This window comes from Lolium perenne, chromosome 3, assembly GCF_019359855.2.
Source record: "Lolium perenne isolate Kyuss_39 chromosome 3, Kyuss_2.0, whole genome shotgun sequence".
Lineage (NCBI taxonomy): Eukaryota > Viridiplantae > Streptophyta > Magnoliopsida > Poales > Poaceae > Lolium > Lolium perenne.
In genome coordinates this window covers 247,521,555-247,546,323 of record NC_067246.2, presented here as the reverse complement: position 1 = coordinate 247,546,323, position 24,769 = coordinate 247,521,555, and the positions used below count along the sequence as shown (strand labels likewise).

At 47.2% G+C, this 24,769-nt stretch overlaps 2 protein-coding genes and 2 long non-coding RNA genes across 4 annotated transcripts; 2 read left to right on the top strand and 2 right to left on the bottom strand.

Moving 5' to 3' along the window:
• Positions 1–338: 338 nt before the first annotated feature.
• LOC127344631 (uncharacterized) lies at positions 339–1,530 on the top strand. The gene is made up of 3 exons (XR_007878106.2): positions 339–485; positions 710–923; positions 1,003–1,530. It is a non-coding gene; the product is annotated as an uncharacterized lncRNA (long non-coding RNA).
• A 10,830-nt stretch (positions 1,531–12,360) lies between these two features.
• Positions 12,361–13,747, bottom strand: LOC127344630 (geranylgeranyl pyrophosphate synthase 7, chloroplastic). Its single transcript, XM_051370944.2, has one exon. The coding sequence runs from the start codon at positions 13,662–13,664 to the stop codon at positions 12,546–12,548; it is 1,119 nt and encodes a 372-aa protein (XP_051226904.1). The 5' UTR covers positions 13,665–13,747; the 3' UTR covers positions 12,361–12,545.
• A 1,155-nt stretch (positions 13,748–14,902) lies between these two features.
• LOC127340076 (uncharacterized) lies at positions 14,903–21,736 on the top strand. The gene is made up of 4 exons (XM_051365855.1): positions 14,903–15,261; positions 19,502–19,973; positions 21,188–21,293; positions 21,398–21,736. Exons 1-4 carry the CDS (start codon positions 14,903–14,905, stop codon positions 21,403–21,405), a joined length of 945 nt encoding a protein of 314 aa, XP_051221815.1. The 3' UTR covers positions 21,406–21,736.
• Positions 21,737–21,910: 174 nt separating this feature from the next.
• On the bottom strand, positions 21,911–24,247 carry LOC127344629 (uncharacterized). Its single transcript, XR_007878105.2, has 2 exons — positions 23,839–24,247; positions 21,911–22,326 (listed from the first exon to the last, which is right to left on the bottom strand). It is a non-coding gene; the product is annotated as an uncharacterized lncRNA (long non-coding RNA).
• Positions 24,248–24,769: the final 522 nt, after the last annotated feature.

Here is a 24,769-nt window from a genome sequence, read left to right as displayed (position 1 = left end):
ACGGGATCGAGGGTTGTCCAGTTGGTGGCCAGTGGGGGCTCTACGGACTAGGCTCGGCGCGCGTCGGTGCGTGCAGGTGGAGGGCAGGGTCCTGACGATGGTGATGAGCAAGGAGGGAGGAGGTGATGTGGTGGAGGCGTAGAACGGCGATGCTGGACGATGTGCCGATTTGTATCCCTTCGCTCCCACACCCTCGCCGCGGCCATGGTATTCAAGAACCTGAGGTGTGTCTACGTTCCTAGATTGTTTTGTACTCCGTGGAACTGAGGTGCCACAATAATTTTCTTCGGATTAGGGCATTGCCTGCCAGCCCTTTTGACGCAATTTCCAGATCCATGGCAATGTTGTAGTAAGGGACCAAAAACTCCAAGGAGTTTACACAGCCGATGTTAGGTTATTCTCCGCTCCTTCTGCTTTGATTCTTTTAGGTTGGAAGAGCGCATTGACTCAAGTTTTCTTTCTCTGGAAGGCTAGCAGATAAACAGGTTGGATCCCTACTCAAGTGCAGAGAGTGTTTATACATCCCATCTGAACTAAATTTTGCGACTCAATAAACAGACAGTTTCAGTTTTCAGTTAGGAAGATTTAAGGGAGAATAGTTTTCATAGTCATGGTCAATTAGTATATGAATAATATACCCCTTCCTTGCCGAAAAAAACCATGTGTTGCCAAATTTGCCATCTCTTGAATCTTCATGCATGTCTTGCAGATTCTGATTATGCATACGACAAGTTACATGTGGGTCACCTGACCAAAGTGTGAGGCCTAGCAAGAAGAGGAAGGAATACCATTGCGAGATGAAGAAGAGTACATCAGTGGTCAAGACAACGATGACCCTTCAGCTCTAAAGAGGCCAAGAGTTGTTTGGTCAGTTGAACTGCATAGAAAATTCGTTGCTGCTATCAACCATCTTGGAATTGACAGTAAGAACTTATCAGTACTTTCTTTGTGTTATTATTTACTTAGAGTAACTCATGGTACTCACATTTTCTGCTTATGCAGAAGCTGTGGCAAAAAGAATACTTGAGCTCATGAATGTTGAGAAACTCACTAGGGAAAATATTGCAAGCACCAAAAGGCAAGGAACTTTATGTACTTTCTTGTAGTTATCAGTATGTCAGTACCTTGTCCAGCCTATACTGCCAAATGTAAATCTATGTACTGCAGCCAGCAACTAGGTATTAAAGATAGCAGTGCATACAACAAGTTATACCCAAGAGATAGTTCTGATATATTTGGCACTAGGCATTGTATACCCTGCAAATTTCCATTATGCAAATGGTACAGGAAACTACCATATATTATGCCGACCAGTTAACATTATTTAAGTTATGCTGAAAGAAAGCACCGCTCCCACACTCCTTGCTTAATTCAAGAATGAATACTACATGCCTCTTATAGCAACCGATATCACCCCATGGGTGCGGCGTGTAGGATTCCCTCTAGAATTGAAGTGTGTTATTATGGGTTTAAGTTAATCAATGAGGGGATGGTTGCTAAGACATAGCTAACTGGGTACAAATATTTAAGTTGATCTAACCTTATACTACAAAAGTTACTAATAATAGAGATTTGTTTAAGATAATTTGAGGTAAAAACTGCTAGCATTGTCTATAATTTTCTGGTTTTGCCAAATTTTGATACTGACTTTTGTACCATATATAGCATGATATTTTGTAGCGACTAGGCTCCGAAACAGAGATGCATAGTTCCTCAAGATTCTGTGCTGCTTGAGCAAGGCACGTCAATATTTCTGACACTAACCTTTTTTTATTTCTGCACTTCTATGTAATGTGTAACGCTTGCCCTCCTTTTTCTATCTACAGTTTTATGGAATGTGTGATCTATTCCTCTAACGGTGTGGTGCTTCTCCCCTGCGTTTCCCTCTATGCAGATCAGAAATAAAAAGCAATGGTATCTTCTTTGATCTTCTTGGTTCACATTTTGAAAGATACATGGGCATTGGACATTGCATCGCTCAATCGGGGCAATTTGGTTCCGTAAACATTGCACAATGATCATGTTTCTCTTTGCATTCCTATTCATTAAGATATGTGTAGGCATGTAGCAATATCATCCCCTGAAATAGCTGTGCTGATGCGCCTTCCTGGTTTATGGAAAATGGGTATTGTGTGATTCAGGTGAGCTGCTTCTACGTGCATACATCCTGCTAAGTTGGTGCAACCAAGTCATGTGTTCTTCTGAGAAGTGTGGTTTTGTCACAAACAGATCAAAGGCGAAATTCTGGACTGATCATTCAGGTAATTATATTTTTCTTAAGTGCTGCCTTTTTCTAATTGCAGCTTGGTTTCTTCGTTTTTTCATAGTGGGTGTGTCTCTATTAACTAAAAACAATAGTGCACCGTAATTTTTTCTTCACAGGCCTATCATGTCAAGATTGTTTCTGATGCATTACTAACAATGTTTTTGTCTGCACAACAAACAAACCAGTGGTTGTGTCTATATGTGACACTTTAAAGTTTAAATCTTTAGGTTCCATTATAATTAGCATTGTGTTTATCCTTGGAGAAAGTAGCATAAAGTTGTGTTATTGGCTACTCTCAATGAATCAGTGAGAGACAAGATTATTTTCAAGTAGATAGTTACATTTTTGCACCACTCGGTTTTGAAACTTTTTAAAATTACATGAATTTCCCTATTCTCACATTTTAACTTATTGCCATCCACTTAAATAAGTATACAGATTTTTTTCTTAAAAGAGATCAGTCTACATGTTTCTATAGGAACTAAAGAAGTGCAGATGCAGCTGACTATTCTGTAGACATAAAAAGACCCAGCCCTCACAAGCACAATGGTTGATCACAGTACAATGGCCCTATTCGACATTTTGAATTATTTCCATGCATCCACTTATCCAGAGGTGTGTGTAGTAGGAACTTAGAAGCGTAGATGCAGCTGACTAATCTTGGCCCTCACAAGCATACATGCATGGTTATTGCTTCTCCTCTTCTAGATATTTCACAGCTCTTCTTACTAAGTTTATCCTTCATCACGCCATTGTATCTACCAAGGTTTTATCATTGTGTTACTAATTCATTTGTCGCAAGAACCTACAGTTTTAAATGACGAGAAGGAAACCAATTACCTAAACTATACAAGAAATCTTATGAGCGAAAGAGCCATAGATAGTGGCTTTTATAGTTTGTTATTGCTGCATATTCTGGTATGTCCACACATTTCCTTTAGGAACCAATATTTAGATCCTGGCATCTATTTTCTGTACATAAATGGAAAGTTTTCCGCTACTGAAGATTTTGGTTTATACAAAGTTAGGAAAAGAAAATGTAGTATATTTTCAAAAAAATTGAATCAGCCTATGTTATCTTTAATAGTGGCATTGCCGTACAATTAGCTAAAAAAACTATTTGTTCTGCTTCAGTTGTGTGGAATGATCAAGGGGAAGCAAGGCCCAGAATGTAGTACTGGTCGAGTAGTATCTCCTTAATCAATGACTAGAATTAGTGTTGCATCTTCTGTGGATTGAGAGAGCTCGATGTTTTTTCTGAACTAATCAGACTGAGACCGTGAGCATGTAACAAAGACTTAGTTCTCTTTTATACACATTAGATCAAAGTATAACTATTTTGGGATGGGAAAATGACGTCTCAATCGAGTCCAACAACCAGAAGGCGGGGATTCGCCTTTTATACCAACTCTAAGGTCTTGTGAGGGTCCTCGAATATATCCGGATATAATAGAATATGTCCCTGATTCCCCTGAATATGTCCCCTAGAGGCGCTCCAGCTCGCCACAGCCTCGGTAACCCCGCTGTCCAAGCAGTGGCAGTGAAGGATCAGTGTGTTGCTAGGTAGTGTTCTATTATGCATAGCCAGTGGATTACCAAAGATACATAAGATTGCACACTAGAAGGTATAATCAGCTCTACTATATTTCTTACTTACGCAAATTTATTCAGTAACGATTTTGACCAGATATAAAGTACCTGCCAGCAGCATAGCTGCACATGATGATGTAGAATCAAATTTGCAGAGCTTGCATTGACATTGTAGAAGACGATACTTTGGTCCTTGACTATATTGCAGATTCAACGCTGAAAGTGACCATCTTCAGGTACAATTGATGCGATAAGATCCATGACAATCGTACTTAGAGATCAATGTGAAGTACATTTTTGTTCATCGGTATAGCTATCCATGCTATCGCTTAAGTTCTATGTATATAATAGTTCTTCTATATTTTGCTCTCTGAGATTACCAATTGATCATCCATTGTAGCATGATGATCAATATGCAGTACAAGTTATTATTATTAGACTAAATTATTACCAGACTAAATTTTTGTGTCTCCCTGATGCCCGCTTATTTACTTGACCCTCAAGATCAACCTTTTATGCACATGATTTGAGTGTATTTTGTATCAGATTTTGTTACCAACCATCTTAAATGGCATTGCTTAAACAAGAAAATATTCATTACCTTTATCAATTCAAGTGTGGTCTTAAAATTATTACAACCATCCTATTACACAGTTGGCGCGGCCGCCGCGCCCATCCATGATAGTTTGAAGAACAACCAATTTACTTAGTGCCTTAGATATTTCATGTTTTATTTACCGCCCTGTCAATTTCCAGATACTGCTAGGAACGGTTGTTCCAGCGGGCAGAGTTTTTTTTCCTTGCAGGTTGTGCCATTTTGTGTTCTGATTGATTTGCAGGGATACACAAGTCAGTTGATGTGGTGTCTCTTTATGGCATGTCTCGTTCTTCAGTTCTTAAATTTGGATTGTGAGATGTAAGCAAATGTTATTTCGCAACATGTTAAGGCGACAAATTGGGCATGGCACTAAAAGTAGTTGTCTATGTATCAACTATGATCCTTGATCATTTAAACTTAAATGCTTGGCCCCTGGTGTGCTTCCCATATATGGTTTCTGCACAGTGAGCTCAGTTGTCGGAGTTGCTTGCCACTATTGTTTTTGGTATGACATTTAGTAATATAATTTCCAAATTATCCAAACATGCTTATTATGTGTTACCTTGTTCGCGATGTTCCTTTTGGTTTTATATTAATTGTTTAGCTAAGTTCATTTTTGTGTGAATGGTCTAAAAATGCACTCCAAATAATTAAGTTCATGTCCCAAGAGTATTTGGCAAAATGATATACTCCCCCGATCGAAAATAAGTATTGGATATTCAATTAGTACAAGCTTTATTCTACATCAATACAAAATCTCTGACACTTTTGGATCGGAGAGAGTAATTATTATTTTAGATTATCCTTATTCATTACACACATTTGAATGTGTATCTATTGGTCTTTACATTTTTCGAAGTTTGTCTGCTCACAATGGAATTACTTTGCACCCGTGCCTCGCTCTCACTCGCACCTTAGGTTCATTTTTCATTTGTGTTCCTACTACCGAGTCTGTTGTTATGCTCTATCCATCTTGCTGCATTATTGTGTTGTTCGTACTGTCGATGATGATTACCTTTCTTCAAAGAGGCTTGACTTCATCAGTTGTGCCACCTGGGTTCATAGAGGGACCATATTCCCTAAATTTATCGTCATTAGAGTTATTAGAAGGTTCTCACAGGATTCAGTAGTGCTCTCAAGCATGGTACATAAGCATGTTTAGGCATACCGAGTCAAAATACAAGGATATCCTCACCCCACCGCAAAGTATCAACTACAATACGACACAACATTTTTCTCAAGAGCTGCCAAAAGGTGATCGGGATGGGTGTTGCTTCCTAAGAAATATTGATGTTTGTTGGCCTTGAATTGCAGAACTACAAGAATCTGTCTTGCTAAGGCCCATGCAATTAGGTCTTGATATGACGGTACAAGAAATTGTTGCAGGGTTACAGTCAGTGGCACCGTGTATCAGTGGTAAACTAAACGTGTAAGCTATTGGTGTTCAGGGCTTCATAGCACAATCTAGAGACCCTCCATTGCCCCAACTTTTACATGAAACTTTAGGAGTTGGAAACGATATTATCCTCTATCCATACCCTTTTTCTTGGTTTCCATGGCCATCCTCTTTTGGAGAGGCCAAGGTATCGCCAACCTAAAAAAAAATAGCATCCGCACCACCGGCATATCGACTGAGTTTTTTTTACCTTAGCCATTATTAAAGATTTTTCAAGCCCTTTTGTATGTTTTAGACAGAAGGATAAGATCTAGGGTTGTCTCCGGATATTTATGAATATCAACGTGTTGTTTGAACTAATAATCAGAAAAGAAGTATTTCCTTCAATTATACATGTGTTTGCAGCACCCACATTTTGCGAGATAATAATACATCTAAAATGAGAGGTTGTTGATTTGATAGTTATGACAGACCACAACAAAAGTGTGGGACTTACCGTGGAAGAGTAACAAAAAAGACCTATAACTTGGAACCAAGCAGATGCACAACAATGCCTTCTTGTTATTGCATTCGATAGTATCATGTTGTAGTACATTATGATATCTCTGATTTGTTTTGAATTTTCATAGTGAGTTGTGAATTATATATATGCATTGAGAAATAAAATTTGAGGATCCGTGGCAAACGCACGGGCATTCGTACTAGTCTAAGAAGAAAATTAATGAATATCATTTTCATCCTCACATAATTAAATAAACATGTTAAAATTGTAATCTGCACATTGCCAGGAGCCGAGGAGCAACCCTGCACTCCGTGGTCGAACACATCGGCGCGGAGGAGGTGGGAAAAATTCCGGATTTTGTTCTCCTGTAATTATCTAGGCTAGTAGTTCCATCTATCATTTTGTATCTCATCTCAACTAGTACCAGTAATTAATTACGATTAATCCCTTGGAAAAACACGGCCGGACGCAAAATGGTAGCTGAGAGCGTCCCCCAAACGTCCCCAAAACGCGCCGGATTGAGCGTTTGCGGGACGTGTTTCATTCGTGCCGTGTTTGGGGCACGTCGCTCCCCAGTCGCGTCCCCATCAAAATTTCGGAAATTTTAAACTTAACGAGATTCGATTAGATTCGTCCAAACTTACATAGATTCGAACGAAATTTTGACTAAACCAAATCTAGAAGTACTTGCGGCGGCCGGAAGCGTCGTAGTACTGCTGGAAGTTGTACATCTCGCCGGTGACGACCTCCTGCTTGACGCGCTCGGGGACGGGCTCGTCGACGGGCTTGTCCTTCACCAAGCCTCTTGGTTCTGCCTCGCCGTCGTCGGTAAGGTCCACGAGAGGCTTGCCGGAGTCGCGGATGGACATGGCGATCGCCGTCTCGACGTCGCCCCTCCAGGCATCCTTGTCGTTGAGCGACACCAAGAACGCCGCCCGCAGACCTGGGCAGTCCTCGGGGTCGTCGCTGCTGGCGATGAGCCGCTGCTGCTGCTCGTACTCCGCCAGCAGCGCCGCCTGCGACGCTTCCTTCGGCTCCTCCTTCACCTCCGGCTTCGGGATGAGGAGGGCACCGTCGCGCCTCCCTTGTTGTCGCCGGCTGCCGCTGCCGCTGCCGCCACGCCTCGTGTTCACGTGCGTCGACGGCTCCTTCTTCACCTCCCGTTTGGGGACGGTGTAGGGCGCCGATCGGTACGACGAGGACGGCGTCGATCGCGCCGGTCCTGAGGAAGAAGAGTGTGAGGAGGACGTCGTCCTCCTCGGCTGCCATTGCGGTGGTCCTCCTCGAGAAGACGGTGGCGGTGACGACGGCGTCTCCAACCTTGGAGCGCCGTTGCGGATGCCGCGGATGACGTTCTCGAGGGTGTGTCCCAGAACACCCCAGAACAGGGCGCGTCTGTTCTTGTTCCAGCTATTGGGCCCACCGACGACCCCTGGGTGCTGTGCATCTCGATGTCGTACTTCGCCTTGAAGTACGTCTTCCACCAGTCGTCGTTGTTGTTCGCCGCCCACGTCGGATCCTGCCGCTCGGCGACGGTGAGTTGAGCCCGTCGGGCCCTGATGCCGTGCCTCCATTGCTCCGTGCCCGGCTTTGGCGGCGGCGGGACGACAATGCCGTTCACGGCCATCTTCCAGCCGCCGCTGCTTGGCAGCCGCATGTCCGACGGGACTGGATATTGGGCGTGGTACAGCGCCCACGCCTCCGGCACAGTTAGGCTGCCGCGGCCGAAGCCGTTCGCCGCGACGATCTTGCGGGAGGACGAGCTCGACATTTTTGGAGCGGCGAGGAGAAGATCTGCGAGGGGGAGGCGGCGACGAGAAGGTTGGGAGCGGTGAGAAATTGGGACGAACTGCAGGGTGTCTTAATGTACAGCGGCGGCAGCGGGGTGGTTGCACGCAATAACGCCGGCGCGGACGGCCACGCGGCCATGCACGACGAGTCGCGTCCCTGCGTCGCCTGGGAAAACAGGGACGCCATTAACATCGCTTGACCAAAGGTAGGCGACGGGGTTTTAGATTTCCGAGCCGCTGACGCGTCGGGCCCGCATCGATTCGCCTCGCTTTTCGTTGTGTCCGGCGTGCCCGAAGCGTCCCCTGTGGGACGGGGACGGGCTCGGGGCGCCGGACACCGTATCGAGGCGCCAGACAAAAATAGGCTTTGGGGGACGCGGCTGAAACGGTTTTTTGGTTCTGACGCGCTCCAAATTGCTTTTGGGACGCTTTGGGGAACACGGATGAAGATGCTATGAGTTGCCAACGATCTGAAGTCCAACAAGGAGTGCGTATGCTTAGTTAATTTACTACCCCTTGCGCGTCTGGCGTCAGCTCTGAACTAGTCAGAAAATAACGATGATGGACTAGTGAGTAGTGACTTGCTGTGATTCTCCGCTTCCCATTTGATTTTTTTCTGAATGTCAACACGAGAGCTGCTAAATTTATTGATTAGGTAGAAGTTGTGTTAAAAAAGAGCGAGAACCAAGGCGTTGAAAGTCCCTAGTCGCCAAAACAAAAACAAAAACAAAAGAAGCCGAACACATCGGCGCGGAGGAGGTGGGAAAAATTCCGGATTTTGTTCTATCATTTTGTATCTCATCTCAACTAGTACCAGTAATTAATTACGATTAATCCCTTGAAAAAACACGGCCGGACTCAAAATGGTAGCCAGTGCTGAGTTGCCAACGATCTAAAGTCCAACAAGGAGCGCGTATGCTTGGTTAATTTACTACCCCTTGCGCGTCTGGCGTCAGCTCTGAACTAGTCAGAAAATAACGATGATGGACTAGTGAGTTAGTGACTTGTGTGATTCTCCGCTTAATTTTACCTCTTGTACGTGCAGATGCAGATGACGACGTGCTAGCTTAGCTATTGACCAAATATGGTTTTGAAATCCCATTTGATTTGACTAGGAAAAATATCCGTGCGCTGCACCGGGAAGAGAAGCTTAAAAAAATTAGTATTTCATGCATACGTAAAAGTACTCTTGATTTTACAGTTTGTCGATTGTTCATCTAGCTGTCCCTCATCCATGTAGTAAGAGGCTTGCCTCACCTTTGAAGAAACATAAAGGTTGAATTTTGCATTCAACACAGAACTAAAAATAAATGTGACATCTTTTCGTGGACCTTTGATCCTCGACCAAAGAAACCCTTCATGATAGTTGATTGATTTGGGTTGGGTCTCGCTAGGTTGACACATACATTAATTGAGCTTCTGTATATATGATGAGTATTTTTTAGCAAGGCCGGGAGACCAGACCGAAAACGACGCCAGGTTAGTCAATCCTTTCCGTTTCTCTAGCTTGCGTTGGTCGCCGGTTTGACTATGATTTGGTTTCCTTTTATCTCACGTCGCCAGTTCCATCTCGCGTGTAGGAAACGTGTACATCCTGGAGTTGTTTTCTCGATGGTGGTGTAGGCCACTAGGCCATGCCTACCGTATTCGATGTCCTGGGAGTAGAGTCCGATTCGAGTTTGATTTGATTGGTACAACCCTTGGTGCGACCCTTGTTGCGATGGACGAAGGCGTAAACTACGACAGATGAAAGCGTAAACTGCCGGACCAAACCACGGAAACGCTTCTCTCTTTATTATTAGGTATTTATTATTAGGTATAGATATAGATTTCGGCAAACAACACTACCTGTCAACATCACGAACGTGCAACTTACGTGTCGGAAAAAGTCCAAAATAAACCTTAAAGTCATAGGTGTTAGCTAAATCAAACTCTAAACTTTGAATCCCGCTAATCGGTACACTGAACTCTCCAATCCCGGTCTATTTTGAACCTTATGTCTGCTTGGCACACCGGGAAAGCAACTAATCAAACCGGGATAACATGCTTGTCTCATTGATGATACAGACCCACCGGTCAGGAATTTAATCAATACAAAACCGGTATTTTTTTCTCCGACGACTCTGCCTTCTCTACCTCTGTCCAGTCCACTAGAGGCTGCTCGCCGCCGGTGGTAGGCGGCACGGCGAGGCCGACCGATGACGGAGGCGACATCCCCGAGGCTAGCCGCGTCCGGGATTCCACGAGGCGAGTGCGAGTTGCAATAGATCTTGCATGCACGGCAATGGTGGCGGAGATGCAATGTGCCTGCTCGCCAAGCCCCTTGAGTCATACTACCGAGGGAGAGCGGGTTGAGCACCTGCCAGTCGAGGACAAGTTTCGCCGATCCCTGGCGGCAGAGGGCAAGCTTCCTCGCCCGCGGAGGTGGCTGACCACGATGTGGCCGATGGCATGGGTGCGGTGCAGGGGACGAGAGAGACATGTCGAAGTCCGCCCAGAGTTGCGGAGGGAGCAGGGGACTTTGCCATGTTCTCCGCTAGAAATGGCTGACCACACCGCTGCGCTCGATTGGGATGACGCGATGGTGGGAGAGGATTGAAGTGAGAAGAGGATGAAGATGATTATGACAGGTGGGCCCTGTATATCACTGGGAGTAGCTAATTATCTCAGTTAACTTGGACTTTATCTATTTATAAGGCCTCGTTCGGTTGGAGGAAATTAAATTCCCTAGTGTATTAACCCCCGCAGGAATTTGGGTGAACCCGAATCATCACCCCAATCCCCCATAACCCCTCTCCTCATATTCCCGAATCATCCTCATAGCCTCCTGCAGAACCTGCTTCTCGCAACCCCGGCGATCACCACAGCATTTTTCAACAGCTAGACGAAGAACCATTCGCATCGAGCAGCCGACGAGCAAATCAAAGAACTACAGGCGGACCAGGACGGACTTCCTCCATGAATCGCATGAGATGAGATCTTGATCTCGGCCCTAAGATGCAGATCAGGACGAGAGAGGAGGGTGGAGGCAGATCGCATGGAGTGGCTGGCCATCGTAGCCGGGACCTCGCGCCGCCGCCGCCGCCGTCGTCGCCGCCGCAGTCGCGAGATGAGGGGTCGCCGCCGCCGCCGCCGCCGCCGTCGCCGCCGCAGTCGCGAGACGAGGGGTCGGGGACTCGGCGTGACAGAGAGCGGCTCTCCTTTTCACTTTTTCTCTGGATAGCGATTCGGGAAAGTTTCCACGGGTGGGGAGGAGATTGTATTTTCCCCGGTGGAATGGCGGGTTTTGGCAGGGATTGGGCCGGAGTTGGATCCCGCCCGGGTATAACCGAACGCACCGAGTCGGGTGGAACGGGAAAAATTCCCGGCTGCGTTGACCGGGGGGATTGAAGTGGATTTGAGGTCGATCCCGGCCGGGGTGGGACTAACCGAACGAAGCCTTAGCGTGTTTTATCCGAGGTGTTTTGGGTGGAGAGGCGTGTATCAACGTGTTTTATTGACTGATTGATATGTTCTCAGCTGAATTAACTACTGATCCGCCGGAATAGGTGGGGTGGGTGGGGTGTAACCGGCACGATTCAACTCGGAGAGTCAAATCAACTCTGCTATTTCTGATCGCTAGCAGGCACGATCCCCGCTATTTCAGATATGCCATAGCAAGATCGCGCGAGAGAGAAAACGCGAGAGGTAGCTAGCGTTACGATTCACACGTGTTTTGACAGGTTTTCCGGGAATAATTGAAATTCGGCCCTTCTAAACCGCTGCGAACCCGGCCTACCGAACAATTTAGTTGCTGTTTTGCCGGGATTCCGTGCTGCCCAGAAAAATTAAACACTCCAATCCCCTTAAAAACCTCCGTGCCGAACGAGGCCTAAGGGGTCAATAGCCACGATAGCAAAATTCCAGATTAAACAGATCTAGGGTTGAAAATAGACCGGGATTCTAGAGTTCAGAGTATGGATTACCGGGATTAAAAGTTTAGGGTTTAATTTAGCTAACGGCTACAAATTTAAGGTTTATTTTGGACTTTTTCATTACGTGTCTACAGCTGTGCATCAGTATTATAACTGGACAGTTCTTCGTCATGATGCAACACGTCAGCTAGCAGCAGCGAGCTTTTTTTTATTTTTTGAGGTCAGCGAGCAAAGTTCGGATGAAACAAGTCTGATCATGATCGATATCAGAAACTCAAGTACTAGCTAGCATGCAGTAGGAACATGATCACGAAACATCTGTCATTTCAATCAATGGGAGATGAGACTGCAACTCATAACATCTAATACATTACAAACTTCGAAACCGATTAAGGAAGAACTAGGGAAAACCAAAGAAGAACAGCAATTTTACGAAACATGATTACAAAACGTGTATGTACGTCGAGACTAGTCTCGACGACCTTGTCATCAGTTCTGCCTGTAGGCAATGAACCTTGCCAGATGGTGTAGCGGCGCGGCGCGCTCGGCGTCGAACCCCTGGAGCTCCGCCTCGGCCATCGCCAGGAGCTCGGCCATGTAGGCCTGCGCCTGCTCGACGCCCATCAGCTTCGGGTACGTGGCCTTGTCGGCTGCCTGGTCCTTACCCGCCGTCTTCCCGAGCTGCTCCGACGTGCGCGTCACGTCCAGCACGTCGTCCACCACCTGGAAGAGGAGGCCGACGGAGCGCGCGTACCGCCGGACACTCTCAATCTGGCCGTCCGTACCTCCACCAACAATGGCGCCGCACACGGCTGCGGCCTCGATGAGCCGCGCGGTTTTATGTAGGTGGATATACTCCAGCATGGCGAGGCTCACGGGCTTGCCCTCGGACGCCTTGTCGGCGACCTGTCCGGCGGCCACGCCCCCGGCACCCGCGGCGTTCCCGAGCTCGGCCACGGCCCGAAGCGCGCGCTCCGCGGGGACAACACCCAGGTCCGCGCAGCCGCGGGCAAGGTGCCCAAACGCCAGAGCGAGGAGCGCGTCGCCCGAGAGCAGCGCGGTGTTCTCGCCGAAGGCGACGTGGTTGGCCGGGCGGCCGCGGCGAAGGGCGTCGTCGTCCATGCACGGCATGTCGTCGTGGATGAGCGACATGGTGTGGACCATCTCCACGGCGCAGGCGACGGGGGTGGCCGCGGCCGCGGAGCCGCCGACGAGCTCGCACGCGGCGATGGCGAGGATGGGGCGCACACGCTTGCCGCCAGCGAGGACGGAGTAGCGCATGGACTCGTTGAGGCGCTCGGGCTGGCAAACAGGCAAGGCGCGGTCCAGCGCTTCGTTCACGGCCTTGCCGTTGGCAGACATGTACTGCTCGAAGTCGAAGCTGAATCCACCTCGCGGCCTCGTGTTGCGGCCGGCGGTGACGTCGACGACACTGTTCCCGGTGGCTCTCTTGGGGTTGTTCAGGATGCAGCGGAACATGAAGATAGAACGCCTGCACGGTGGCAGTGGTGGCGATGTGGATCGCGTAATGGTGTAGGGTAGCGAGGGCTTGAAGTAACTTCGGGACGGTGCTCCATTCCGGAGGCAGCAGCATGTCACCTTCTCCATATGCTTGTGGTTTTTTCTGAACAGGCGAAGTGGCCGGAGAGGACAGTGTTAGAGAAGAGAGGGAGATGAATTGTATTGATGATCTGGTAGTGTTTAACTGTTTATATACACGTACATCAATCGGCAGAGGCTGACTAAGGGGGTATGCAATGCCAAATTTGCCACGTCTGTGCTATATAGAGATTCAAATAATTTTATACGAGTACAATACTTCATCATGTTTAACTCCTAAAAAATAGTATTTTTTTAACTTTATTTGAAATTACTAAATTTTCTGGTGCACATAGGGTGTTGTGGCACAAAAGAGTCAAAAGTTCCCGTCCTGGTGGTATGTACAACCCCTATTTTGAAATATGTGTAGACGCGTTTTAGTTATAGACCTGTCTATACTTAGGTATGTGTACACGTTAATTATATCGATGAACGAGATGATTTGGTAAGAGCATCTTCACTCGTTTGCCCTCCCCACGCTGAAATCCGGAAAATTTTACGTCTGGATTGGACGTAAATTTGGCATGGGGAGGACTAGTTTCCCAGCCGCGATCTCAGGCGAAGACGCGGATCTAAATTTAAAAAACGGAAACTTGACAAATTGAATTTAGACTAACTTTAATGATATTTACTATATAGAGGGCGAAGTTCATACATAGGGGCCGAATTCGACTATATTTCGAATTCGGCCAGGGGAATACAACTCTAAATATTAAAACACTGCGCTCTACATGCCCAAATAGCGGTAGAACACCGTGTAGTCGCCGTCGCCGCCGGCGCCATCATCGTCGGAGCCGTCGTCGTCGAACTGCGGCAGCGCCGACGCCGCCTGGCTGCTGCCTTGGCCGGTGTCTCCCCACCGGCCACTGGTGCGAGGCGGAGACGGCGATGGCTTGTACCAGCCGTCGTCAAACTCCGCGAGGTCGATGACGGGGACGGCGACGCCGGATGGAGGAGTCGCAGGCCGGCGGTAGCGAGCGACGTCCTCGAGGAGCCTCGCCTGCCGCTCCGCCTCCTCCTTCTCCCACTGCTCCCTCGACCAGGCGCAGGCCTGGTCGAGGGGCATGGCGTTCTCGGCGGGAACGAGGTCCTGGAGGGACCTCGCCATGACGGCCTCGAGGATGGCGGCGTCCTCGGCGCTTTCGGCCTCCTCCACCTTCACCTTCGCCGGCTTGCGCTTCCGCTCGCCGAAGGTGTCGGGTTCGCGCTTGGGGCGGAGCCGTCCTTGCGCCGTCGAGGGCTCGCGGATGATGATCCCGCCGCTGCCGCGCGCGCGGGTGCTCGGCGGGGAAGACGGTTCCTTTTTCACCGGCGCCCAAGATGGCGCCGACCTAGAGATCGACCTCGACGCCGAACCGGACGACGATGAACTGGCAGCCATGCGCCGTGGCTGCCAGCTACTTACCCGGCGGCGGCTGGCCGATGCCCTCGACAGCGGGGGCATCGTCAGAAGGGGGAAGTTGCCTCCCTCGATGTGCTCGAGGACGGCCTCGAGCGTCCGGCTCGGCACGCTCCACCACCGCTTGCGTCCGGCGGTGTTGTTGCGCGGAGGCGGAGGCGGCGGGCCGTCGTACGCGGCGAGCTCCTGCTCCCACCGGCGAAGGAAGTAGGAGTTCCACGCCGTCAGGTTATCGGGGTGGTAGCGTGGCTCGGCGCGGTCCTGGTCCGACAATGTTAGTCGGACCTTCTCGATGGCGGCTTCGAGGGCGCGTCCCTGGGGCGGTGGCGGGATTGGCACGCCGCCCACACTTAGCCGCCACCCGCCGCCGGGAGGCCTCGTGTCCGGCGGGCAGGGGTACCCCGCCTAGTGGAGGAGGTGCCCCTCCCACGCATGGAGCGATCGGCGGGGGAATCCGTTGTTGGCCGCGCCGTCTTCGTCGTTGAACGCCATGGATCTCGTCGAGGGTCGAGGGAAGAAAGAGGAAGAGGAAGAGGAATGGTGCGACGCTTCGCGGCGAGCGGGGTATTTAGGCGGGGCTAGAGCCGGCGATTTAATGCCGTGTGGATGATACGCGTCCGCGGTGAGCTGACCGGCGGCAGCCTTTACTCCGCGCGGAAGACGATGCGTCTGTCGCTGACCGGCCGGGTCCATCTCTCGCGCGGAAGCCGAAGCGAAAGCACGGGAGAGAAATCTCGGCGTTTCGCGCGTTTTCGCTTCGTCCGAAGTCACCGAGCGCGGGGGATGCTCTAATGTTTACATGCATGTAATGAAACGGAAATCCATGTGGGCTCTTAGGTGCATAATCACATTCCTAACTATCAAACATAATGAAGAGAAATTTCACGGGTGCGTCCGAACATTTTATATATGTTCGTACATAAATATATTTAGGTAAGAATAACTTTTCTGTGGCTTGCGTAAAAGAAGGAAATTTTTGGTGCTCCAATTATGACTACACACAAGACATTTTTTGTGTTTTATAGTCATGTTACAAAAATGTTTTATTCTCGTGATACTTTGCGTGCCAGCATAAAACGTCTAGCTGTACATGCAGATTTTTTCCACATTTTTCGAATATTTAAATTTATATTTTATGTAATTTTTCATAATGGGTGCATAAACACCGAGCCATACGGTCTAAGCTGAAAAACGTTTTTAGGTGGATGCGTTGAATGTGTTATTGAGGGTACGTTTTCCCGCGCTCTGAAAGCCCACTAGTGGAAAAATGGCTAACTGTGGCGCACGAAAATCACTTTCTGTGGCGCACGAGCCCGTCGCCACAGTTACCACGCGACTAGTATTAGAATTCTGTGGCGCATATGTACGTGCGCCACAGAATTTTTGAAACTTCTGTGGCGCACCATGCCAATATGCGCCACAGAATTCTCTTAAAACTTCTGTGGCGCACCATGCCAATATGCGCCACAGATTTTTTTTTTCGAATTTCAAAAAAAAGTGGCGGCCAGATCTAGATCTAGATCTAGGGCCGCCGAAATTTCGCCGTTTTTTTTGGTGGTGGTGGTGGTGGAGGAGGAGGTGGTGGTGGTGGTTGTGTTGGCCGGAGGTGGAGGAGGAGGTGGTGGTGGTTGTGTTGGCCGGAGGAGGAGGAGGAGGAGGAGGTGGTGGTGGTGGTGGTGGCCGGAGGAGGAGGTGGTGGTGTTGGTGGTGGTGATGGTGGTGGCCGGAGGTGGCCGGAGGAGGAGGTGGTGGTGTTGGTGGTGGTGATGGTGGTGGTGGCCGGAGGTGGTGGTGGTGGCCGGTGGTGGTGGTGGCCGGAGGTGCTCGCCGGAGGAGGTGGTGGTGGTGGCCGGAGGTGCTCGCCGGAGGAGGTGGTGGTGGTGGTCGCCGGAGGTGGTCGCCGGAGGTGGTCGCCGGAGGAGGTGGAGGTCGCCGGAGGTGGTCGCCGGAGGAGGTGGTGGTCGCCGGAGGTGCTCGCCGGAGGAGGTGGTGGTGGTGGTCGCCGGAGTTGCTCGCCTGAGAAGGGAGGAGGTGGTGGTGGTTGTGTTGGCCGGAGGAGGAGGAGGAGGAGGAGGTGGTGGTGGTGGTGGCCGGAGGAGGAGGTGGTGGTGTTGGTGGTGGTGATGGTGGTGGCCGGAGGTGGCCGGAGGAGGAGGTGGTGGTGTTGGTGGTGGTGATGGTGGTGGTGGCCGGAGGTGGTGGTGGTGGCCGGTGGTGGTGGTGGCCGGAGGTGCTCGCCGGAGGAGGTGGTGGTGGTGGCCGGAGGTGGTCGCCGGAGGAGGTGGTGGTGGTGGTCGCCGGAGGTGGTCGCCGGAGGAGGTGGTGGTGGTGGTCGCCGGAGGTGGTCGCCGGAGGAGGTGGTGGTCGCCGGAGGAGGTGGTGGTCGCCGGAGGTGCTCGCCGGAGGAGGTGGTGGTGGTCGCCGGAGTTGCTCGCCTGAGAAGGGAGGTGGTGGTGGTGGTGGGAGGAGAAGTGAGGAGATGGAGAAGTGAGAGGAGAAGTGAGAGGAGAAGTGGTGGAGGTGAAGAGGAGTAGGAGATTGGCGCCGGAAAAATTCAAAAATTTCCGGCCAAACTTCTGTGGCGCACCTCCACATGGTTTGCCACAGAATTTTTTTTCTTTTTTTTTGTATTTTGCAGGAAAAACTCTTTAACTGGCCGTAACTTTTTACTCTTTTCGAATTTGGCGATTCTAAAAATTGTCCAACCGGGTGTAGAATTTTCGTGGGATCATTTTGATATATTATGCGTTTTTTTTCGAGTTCGTATGCAACCAGAAAACCAGTTTGATGATTTTCCCACGCAAATTTGCAAAAAAAGTCGAAATTCATGTTTGTTATTTTTCAGTGATGCTAGATGACATAATATATGGGAATCTCGAAGGATTTTATTTTTTGAAATTTCTATCTATTTCTTTCTTATGTTACAGTGGTAAAAAAGGCGATCCACGGGGGGGGGGGGGGGGGTGGAGTTGCGTGGGGAGAAAAAATGTTCCAGAATTCTGTGGCGCATATGCCTAGTGCGCCACAGAAAGATAAACTTCTGTGGCGCATATGCCACCATGCGCCACAGAATTTTGAACTTCGGTGGCGCACATGCCACCATGCGCCACAGAATTCTCTTCGACCATGTGCGATCTTTGGACCCGCGTGGGCCCCATGGAAATTCTGTGGCGCACCGGCCACGGTGCGTAAAGTCGACATTCTGTGGCGCATGAAGCTGACGGTGCGCCACAAAAACGGTCAAATTTTTGTGGCGCATGAATGTTGGTGCGCCACAGAAATAATTCTGTGACGCATGGACAGTTTCGTGCGCCACAGTTGTTGTTTCTACCTATAATGGTTTTCCTACTAGTGAGCCACCTCGCGTGCTAATCGTGTTCAAGCTCCCTGGGCCTCGACAGGGACAAACGTTTGTCAAGACACTCCAAGTCTTGTACTCCAAGCCAAGAAACTCCAGCCTGTTGGCTGACCTGATGGTAATTGTTCGTAATACAGATCCCTAGACGTATGCATGTCACCACCACGCGGAACACATGGGACTATGCGAGAGAGACGGCTAGTCGATTACCACACGCATGAGATGAAAAGGTCCAAAACAAAGCTTAAATTTCAAGATGGAAGATAAATCAAATATGGGATCCCGGAAATTGATGCTCAAACTTATTGACCCTAGCAATGGCGAAAATTTTATGAAGGAGGCGACCAAACATGATAACTCTCGTGCTAAATATTTTGCTAAGTTTTTTTTTAAGAAGCAGCACCATATCACTAATTTCACTGATTATGTTGTCACTTTTTCTGATGAATCATCAAAATTTTAGGAAGAAATAGAAGCGGCGCTATATGCATAACAACTGGGTCAGTTGATGCTGGGTTGTGCATTGACTTGAAATAGACTAGACGAAGAAGCTTCTTCCGCGCCGCCTTCAATTCGTTTTGTCATAGCATGGCCGGTGTGGTAGCACGCATTTAGGTTGCCAGTTCATATCTTTGTTTGCATAATACTACATACTTGTAGACCAGGGTCACATTTACATGCTCCAAAAATCAGTGCAAACACTTAGAGGTATTATTAACGCAACACATGGACCAACAGCAAAACATGCGGCACTGAAAATGATGAGTTATTTTCGTCAACATTGCTCCTTCTGTTAGGCTCAGAATGTCTCTTTCTGGAGGACACAAACGTTGCATGTAGAATAAAATCACGAAAGAAAATTATGCCATCTGTTTTGAGCAAAACAATATACACCGCAATATAAATATATTTATCTTGGGTCATATTGGGCAAAGTAAGATATGAAACACTTATATCTAGGAAAAAGAAACCAATGCGAGGTCTTTACGGTGATTGGGATGGAACTTTGGTTCCATCTAATTGACTTTTAGTTCCATCTAATCTAATTTTTCGTGACCGTCGATTAAATCAGTGATACATTTTCTATAGGTTCTATAATGCTACAACGCTTCAATCAAAATCAAGATCAGATAGGAACAGCAACTCTGTTCGTCCTGCTCTTCCCACGAGCTCCCGCTGCCGTCGCCCCGCAGCTGCCGCCGACGCCGCCGCCCCGCAGCCGCCGCCCTTCCCCTATCGCCGCCCCGGCCTTTCCCTCTCACCCCCTCTCCTCCATCGCAGCCGCGAGCCGCCGCCCGGCCACCCGTCGCGGGGACTCACGGCCTTGGCCTCTCCGGTGAACCCCCCTCTCCTCCGTTGCAGCCGCGAGCCACCGCCCCCTCCCCCCGTCGCGAGGCCCCGTCTTGTCCTTCGCAGCCGCGAGCCACGAGCCGCCGCCACCATCGCTGGGATCGCCGGGAGCATCCAACTCCTACCTGACGAGCGCCCGCCGAGATCACGGCGGACGCATCTTCTGCCTCCTCGTCCATGTCGCCTCCTTCAATCGCTTATGTGGCCGTCGGTAAGCTCCGATTCATAAAAAATAATACTACATTACTACTAGCATATTGCTTGTTCTTCGCTATGGAACCACAGTATTAAGTAGTACAACACTAAGATTTGCACACAAAGTGCCATCATGTTTCTTTTTCTTTTCGTTGCCTGGATATTCAGTTAGCATGTGAATTTACTTAGGAGCTCGATTTTATTATGAAACATTGTAGATAGTTTATTTATTTCTTCTCTTGATTCTTGCGGATATAAGAATTGAAGGCTGGAGCTGGAGTCTGAGACCGTTGTTGCTTCTTCTTGCTACGCAGCGGTTATCTATGTTTATGTATATTGCTCAGCTCGTGATGTCTAAGGATACTCTGTGAGTTGTGCAACTTTGCTTGGACATCCATTGTATCTTCATAGCATAATGTTTGTTTGTACTATAATTTTTTAAAGATATATCAGTTTTCATTTTACTCACTGGCTCAAATAAAGCATTTTAGTAGCCATGAAGTCTACTTGTTCACATCTCTGACTTATCTTTACACATAGCAATGTTTCTTTCTATCCAATACTGCTTGTTAGCTTAATCACGAAGAATGCGGACAACATTCAGTCAACAAACTATAGAAAAATAATTTGTTTATGTTATAATCACATTGCAAAGGGCATGCTATTACATGTTCACCACTAGATACAGTATTGCTGGTAGGGCTAGTTATATATTTACGGCAAGTGCATGGCCTCAGATGCTTTGTTTGACTGGTACCATTATAACTATGAACTTAACCATTCTATGTCGTAGTATATAATCAGGTAAGGACTAGTTCTACATACAATCTTTTTTTATGTGGAGCCATTTCTTTTGTATGGCAGTGTCGAGAGTATATAATATTAGCAGCAGTAGGTTGGCAGGAAGGAGGGGAAGACTAGAATTGGTTGTCATTAGTGACTTGTATTATAATATTGCAACTTGTATTATTCTGATTATCGTAGTATATAATCAGGCATGGACTAGTTCTACATACAAGATCCAAGAGACCACGATTTCCATGTTGGATTCAAGATCACCAGGAGTGAAGAACCAGGATACCATAAATACGTCGATTAAAATTCACAGTTGTTAGGAACCTGGACTTTCTTTTGTTGCTAACTCACAACATATTCTTTAAGTTCAGATATTGGATTTGAAATGCAGCAGTAGGAGTATGTGTCAGTACTGATTCTACTATGTCTGTGCAGTATTCCAGGAACATGATGATGTCTCTGCTTGATTGTAGACGATCCAAGATGAAATGGTCAGTGTCATGCGTGAAGATAGAAGCTTGTGCTGCTATGAACATAGCAGGTATGGTCCGTGCTATCAATCAGGCATCTATCGTTTTGTATTTGTAATCACACAGAACCTTATGAACTTTCTGTCCATCTAACTTTGCTTGTGCTGATCTGCAGGTGGCTAAAATGGCGCACATACCTCCAGCTGTTATGGACCACCGGAAGATGGTGAAGGGCTTGACAGGCTTAGAAAGCAGAGGATGCATTGAGAAGACATCTTATTAGCACATGGATTTGTAAATTTCACTTGTGGTAGTGGCCTGATGTTATGTGCATACATCTCTTGGGGTCTAAATCAATACATGCATCTGCCACCCTGACTGTGATCCTATGGATGCCATTTTGTAGCTTAATTATCAAGATAAGCATGTGCTTTTGTCAAATCTGCTCTTATATATGACCATATTTTGGAATTGAATGGATAAATAAATGTAACAGTCCACTTTGTTGAGTAAACCGCATGCTTCTGGTACCAAGGAGTAGAGTTAAAAATACGGATTCTTTGTTTTGTTTTTTGCTTATTCCATACTGCTGTTGGATTCCCTTTCTTTCATGTTATATTTAAACAGATATACACAACTTGATTTGCCCCTGCCCATTGTGCTAATGTATAACCAAATTGCAATCAGCTCAAGTAAAGAACATCTTGATTAAATAAATAAATGTTTGATAGAATGATTAAAAAATGATTCAAAACTCAATATGCCAGTTTTTCAAGAACCACATATTCTAAGTTTTGGATCACATGCCAAGCTGAAGTAAATGTGACTAAGCTGATAATTCGTCCTGACTCGCGCTCCCGTTGCTCCTTTTGGTCCATCTCCTCGCGCTCTTGTTGCACCTTTTTGTCCATCTCCTCATGGACTATCTTCAACTCACGGAACATGTTTTCACATTCTGCTTTATCCTCTGTTCCACGACATCACATTATTTTTTCATCTTCTCGACCATCACCTCGCGTTCCTGCTCTAACTTCTTGTCCATCTACCAAAACGCCCAGCAAGTATAAAAGCTGCTACCCTTCTAATACACTGTGGATGCAATATCTGCCAACAATTCAACACAACAATTACAAAGAGAAGCAGAAGCACAAGCAGAATCAGAAATCATGAAGCTTCTCTATATGTATGAATTGTTATTCAGATTAACTTATAAGATAGGAGCATGCCAGTGTAAACAACTTAACATCACATTGGAAAAGTAAAAGGGCAGTGCAGGGGAGGATTCCTGAGAAATTCACACAGGAGTAGCAGCAGACATGGCAACCATTAGCCACCATTAACAAAACTAATGGAGCTCCACATGAACATTCTGTACAAGTAAGGTAAGTTACTTGAGATAGAAATTAATCGATGACCTAAAGTTGCATATTATAATCATGATGTTAAGACAATAGATAATGTATAGTGAAAATGACATAGTAATTGACGTGCCGCTTTTTTGCAGAAAAGCATCAAGTGGCAATCTAAAACAACATGGTTTTGGCAAACTTTTTTATAGACTTACAGAAGCAGGAAAGTTTGCCCTTAGACAGAAATATAACAGAATGCACTAATAACCGAAAGCTACAAAAAAGAAAATCCATGCCTTAGTTAAGAACAAAAAGATCTTTTGGTGGTGTGTGTTGTAAATAGTAACAGACAGAAAACCTGACGCTGTATTTTCGTTATCTTGCGATAATGAAAATTCGATCCCGGTGGGGGATTGCTTGGAAAAAAAAATTTAAGAACAAAAAGGGGAAAACATGCTACAAAGCATGCGCACAAAATGAAGACAGGGAGCTCATGTTCTTCCTTTGGTGAAAATTTGCTGATAAAGAGAACCGACGGGTCTTCATACTTCTCCAAATGGGCAGCTTGCAACAGGCAATAGAAGTTACTTACAATGAAAAATCAAGATCAGTTCAGAAGTAACCAACGATATGTCAAACTATAAACAGATAAAAATGAAGCACAAATAATCATGAATCAGTCATAAGGCTTTCTATTTATCTGCGTGTCGCAAACAAGAGATATTTGTGCTCATAACGGCAATGTATTATAACAATGTCTGAATGCTTATAAACTGAAGGCCCACAACAGCTCTGCTTACAGTTTGTGATTGTAATAGTTCTCTTGTACAGAATATGTACTGCATACAGCAGCTTCTATTTGAATACTTATAAACTACAGGCCAGCAGCAGCTTCTGTACAACACGAAGTACATATTCTGTTAATAGTTTAGACACATTCTGCATGTAGTCAATAAGCATTCTATGAATCAGTCCATATGCCTAGATGCAATAATACACTACAGGCCTACAGCAGCTCAGAACGGCAGTAGCTCTATTGCAAGATTGTTTAGACAAAAACTAAAGCATCGATGCGTATATGTTCAACCATGTAGAATTATACTTTCCCCTCTTCTATTTTTTTTAAATGAACATTAAGCACTCACTGCAACATCCAGATTAGCTAGCAGACCAATTGCAAGGCGTGTACTTGGAAGATCGTATGCTTGCACCTAGTTTCAGCACGAACAAGACTAGCGAAATATGAAGGAGCTGAGAGGGAACGTACAGTACTTAACAAGAAGTTGCGCCGCCGCCACCCGCTCCATCCTCGCCTAGCTCCGGCGGCCAACAATCACCCAGGTCCCCGCCGTCGAACAACCCCGTACCCAACGAGATTCATATCAAACTCCGCCGCCGCTCCTCCCCTCGCCGGCCACATCCCCTCCGTCGCTGCCCGTGCTGGCCACAACACCGTCAGGTCGGGTCCCCTCTTGGGCCGGGCTCCGCCGCAGCAGTTCCCGTCTGCGCTTGCCCGCAGCCAACAAAAAACAGGCCACTAGCTCACACCTACTTGGCCCCTGCCGCCCTACCGCTCACCACAAGAGCAACGTGGAGATCGCCGGTGAGAGACCACCCCGATGTGAGAGAGGGGAAGAGGATGAATGGCGAGAGATGAGAGAGACATTTCAGTGAGAGAGATTTGGTTGTTGCTTTAAGATGTGTGCATATATGTCAATTGATTGTTGCTTTTAGATTCGTGCAGTGTCATCCCATCATTCGGCCGCTCAAAGGGCGCTTGTTTTTTTATAATGTTCGTAAAATATATTGATGGTTCCGGTCCCACAAATTTTGGTTCCGGTCCCATATTTTTGGTTCCGTCTATTTACCTCCATCAGATATGGGTGGATGGACGGTTATTAAAAATGTCAACCACTATAAAACTTGTACTAATATAAATATATTTATCTTGGGTCATATTGGGCAAAGTAAGATATGAAACACTTATATCTAGGAAAAAGAAACCAATGCAAGCAAAAGAAATATTTGATTTCCTGAGAAGGTTCTCCATATTGCAGAGGAGCAAGGAATTATAAGAACAAATGATCTGGCTCAAGATCTTGTGATGCTGAACCATAATAGTTTTATTTGCTTTCCTCTAAGAACTACAATACAATTTCGAAACTCCATATGGAGGCCGAGCTACACGTAGCTCGGTA

What these genes read in the sequence shown, in the direction of transcription:
- LOC127344630 (XM_051370944.2), bottom strand. Translation starts at nt 13,664, where the DNA reads ATGGAGAAGGTGACATGCTGCTGCCTCCGGAATGGAGCACCGTCCCGA.
- LOC127340076 (XM_051365855.1), top strand. Translation starts at nt 14,903, where the DNA reads ATGATGATCCCGCCGCTGCCGCGCGCGCGGGTGCTCGGCGGGGAAGAC. An exon ending in TGCTCCCACCGGCGAAGGAA is followed by an intron (nt 15,262 to 19,501) that starts GTAGGAGTTCCA and finishes CATTTTCTATAG; the next exon opens with GTTCTATAATGCTACAACGC. An exon ending in AATCGCTTATGTGGCCGTCG is followed by an intron (nt 19,974 to 21,187) that starts GTAAGCTCCGAT and finishes ATGTCTGTGCAG; the next exon opens with TATTCCAGGAACATGATGAT.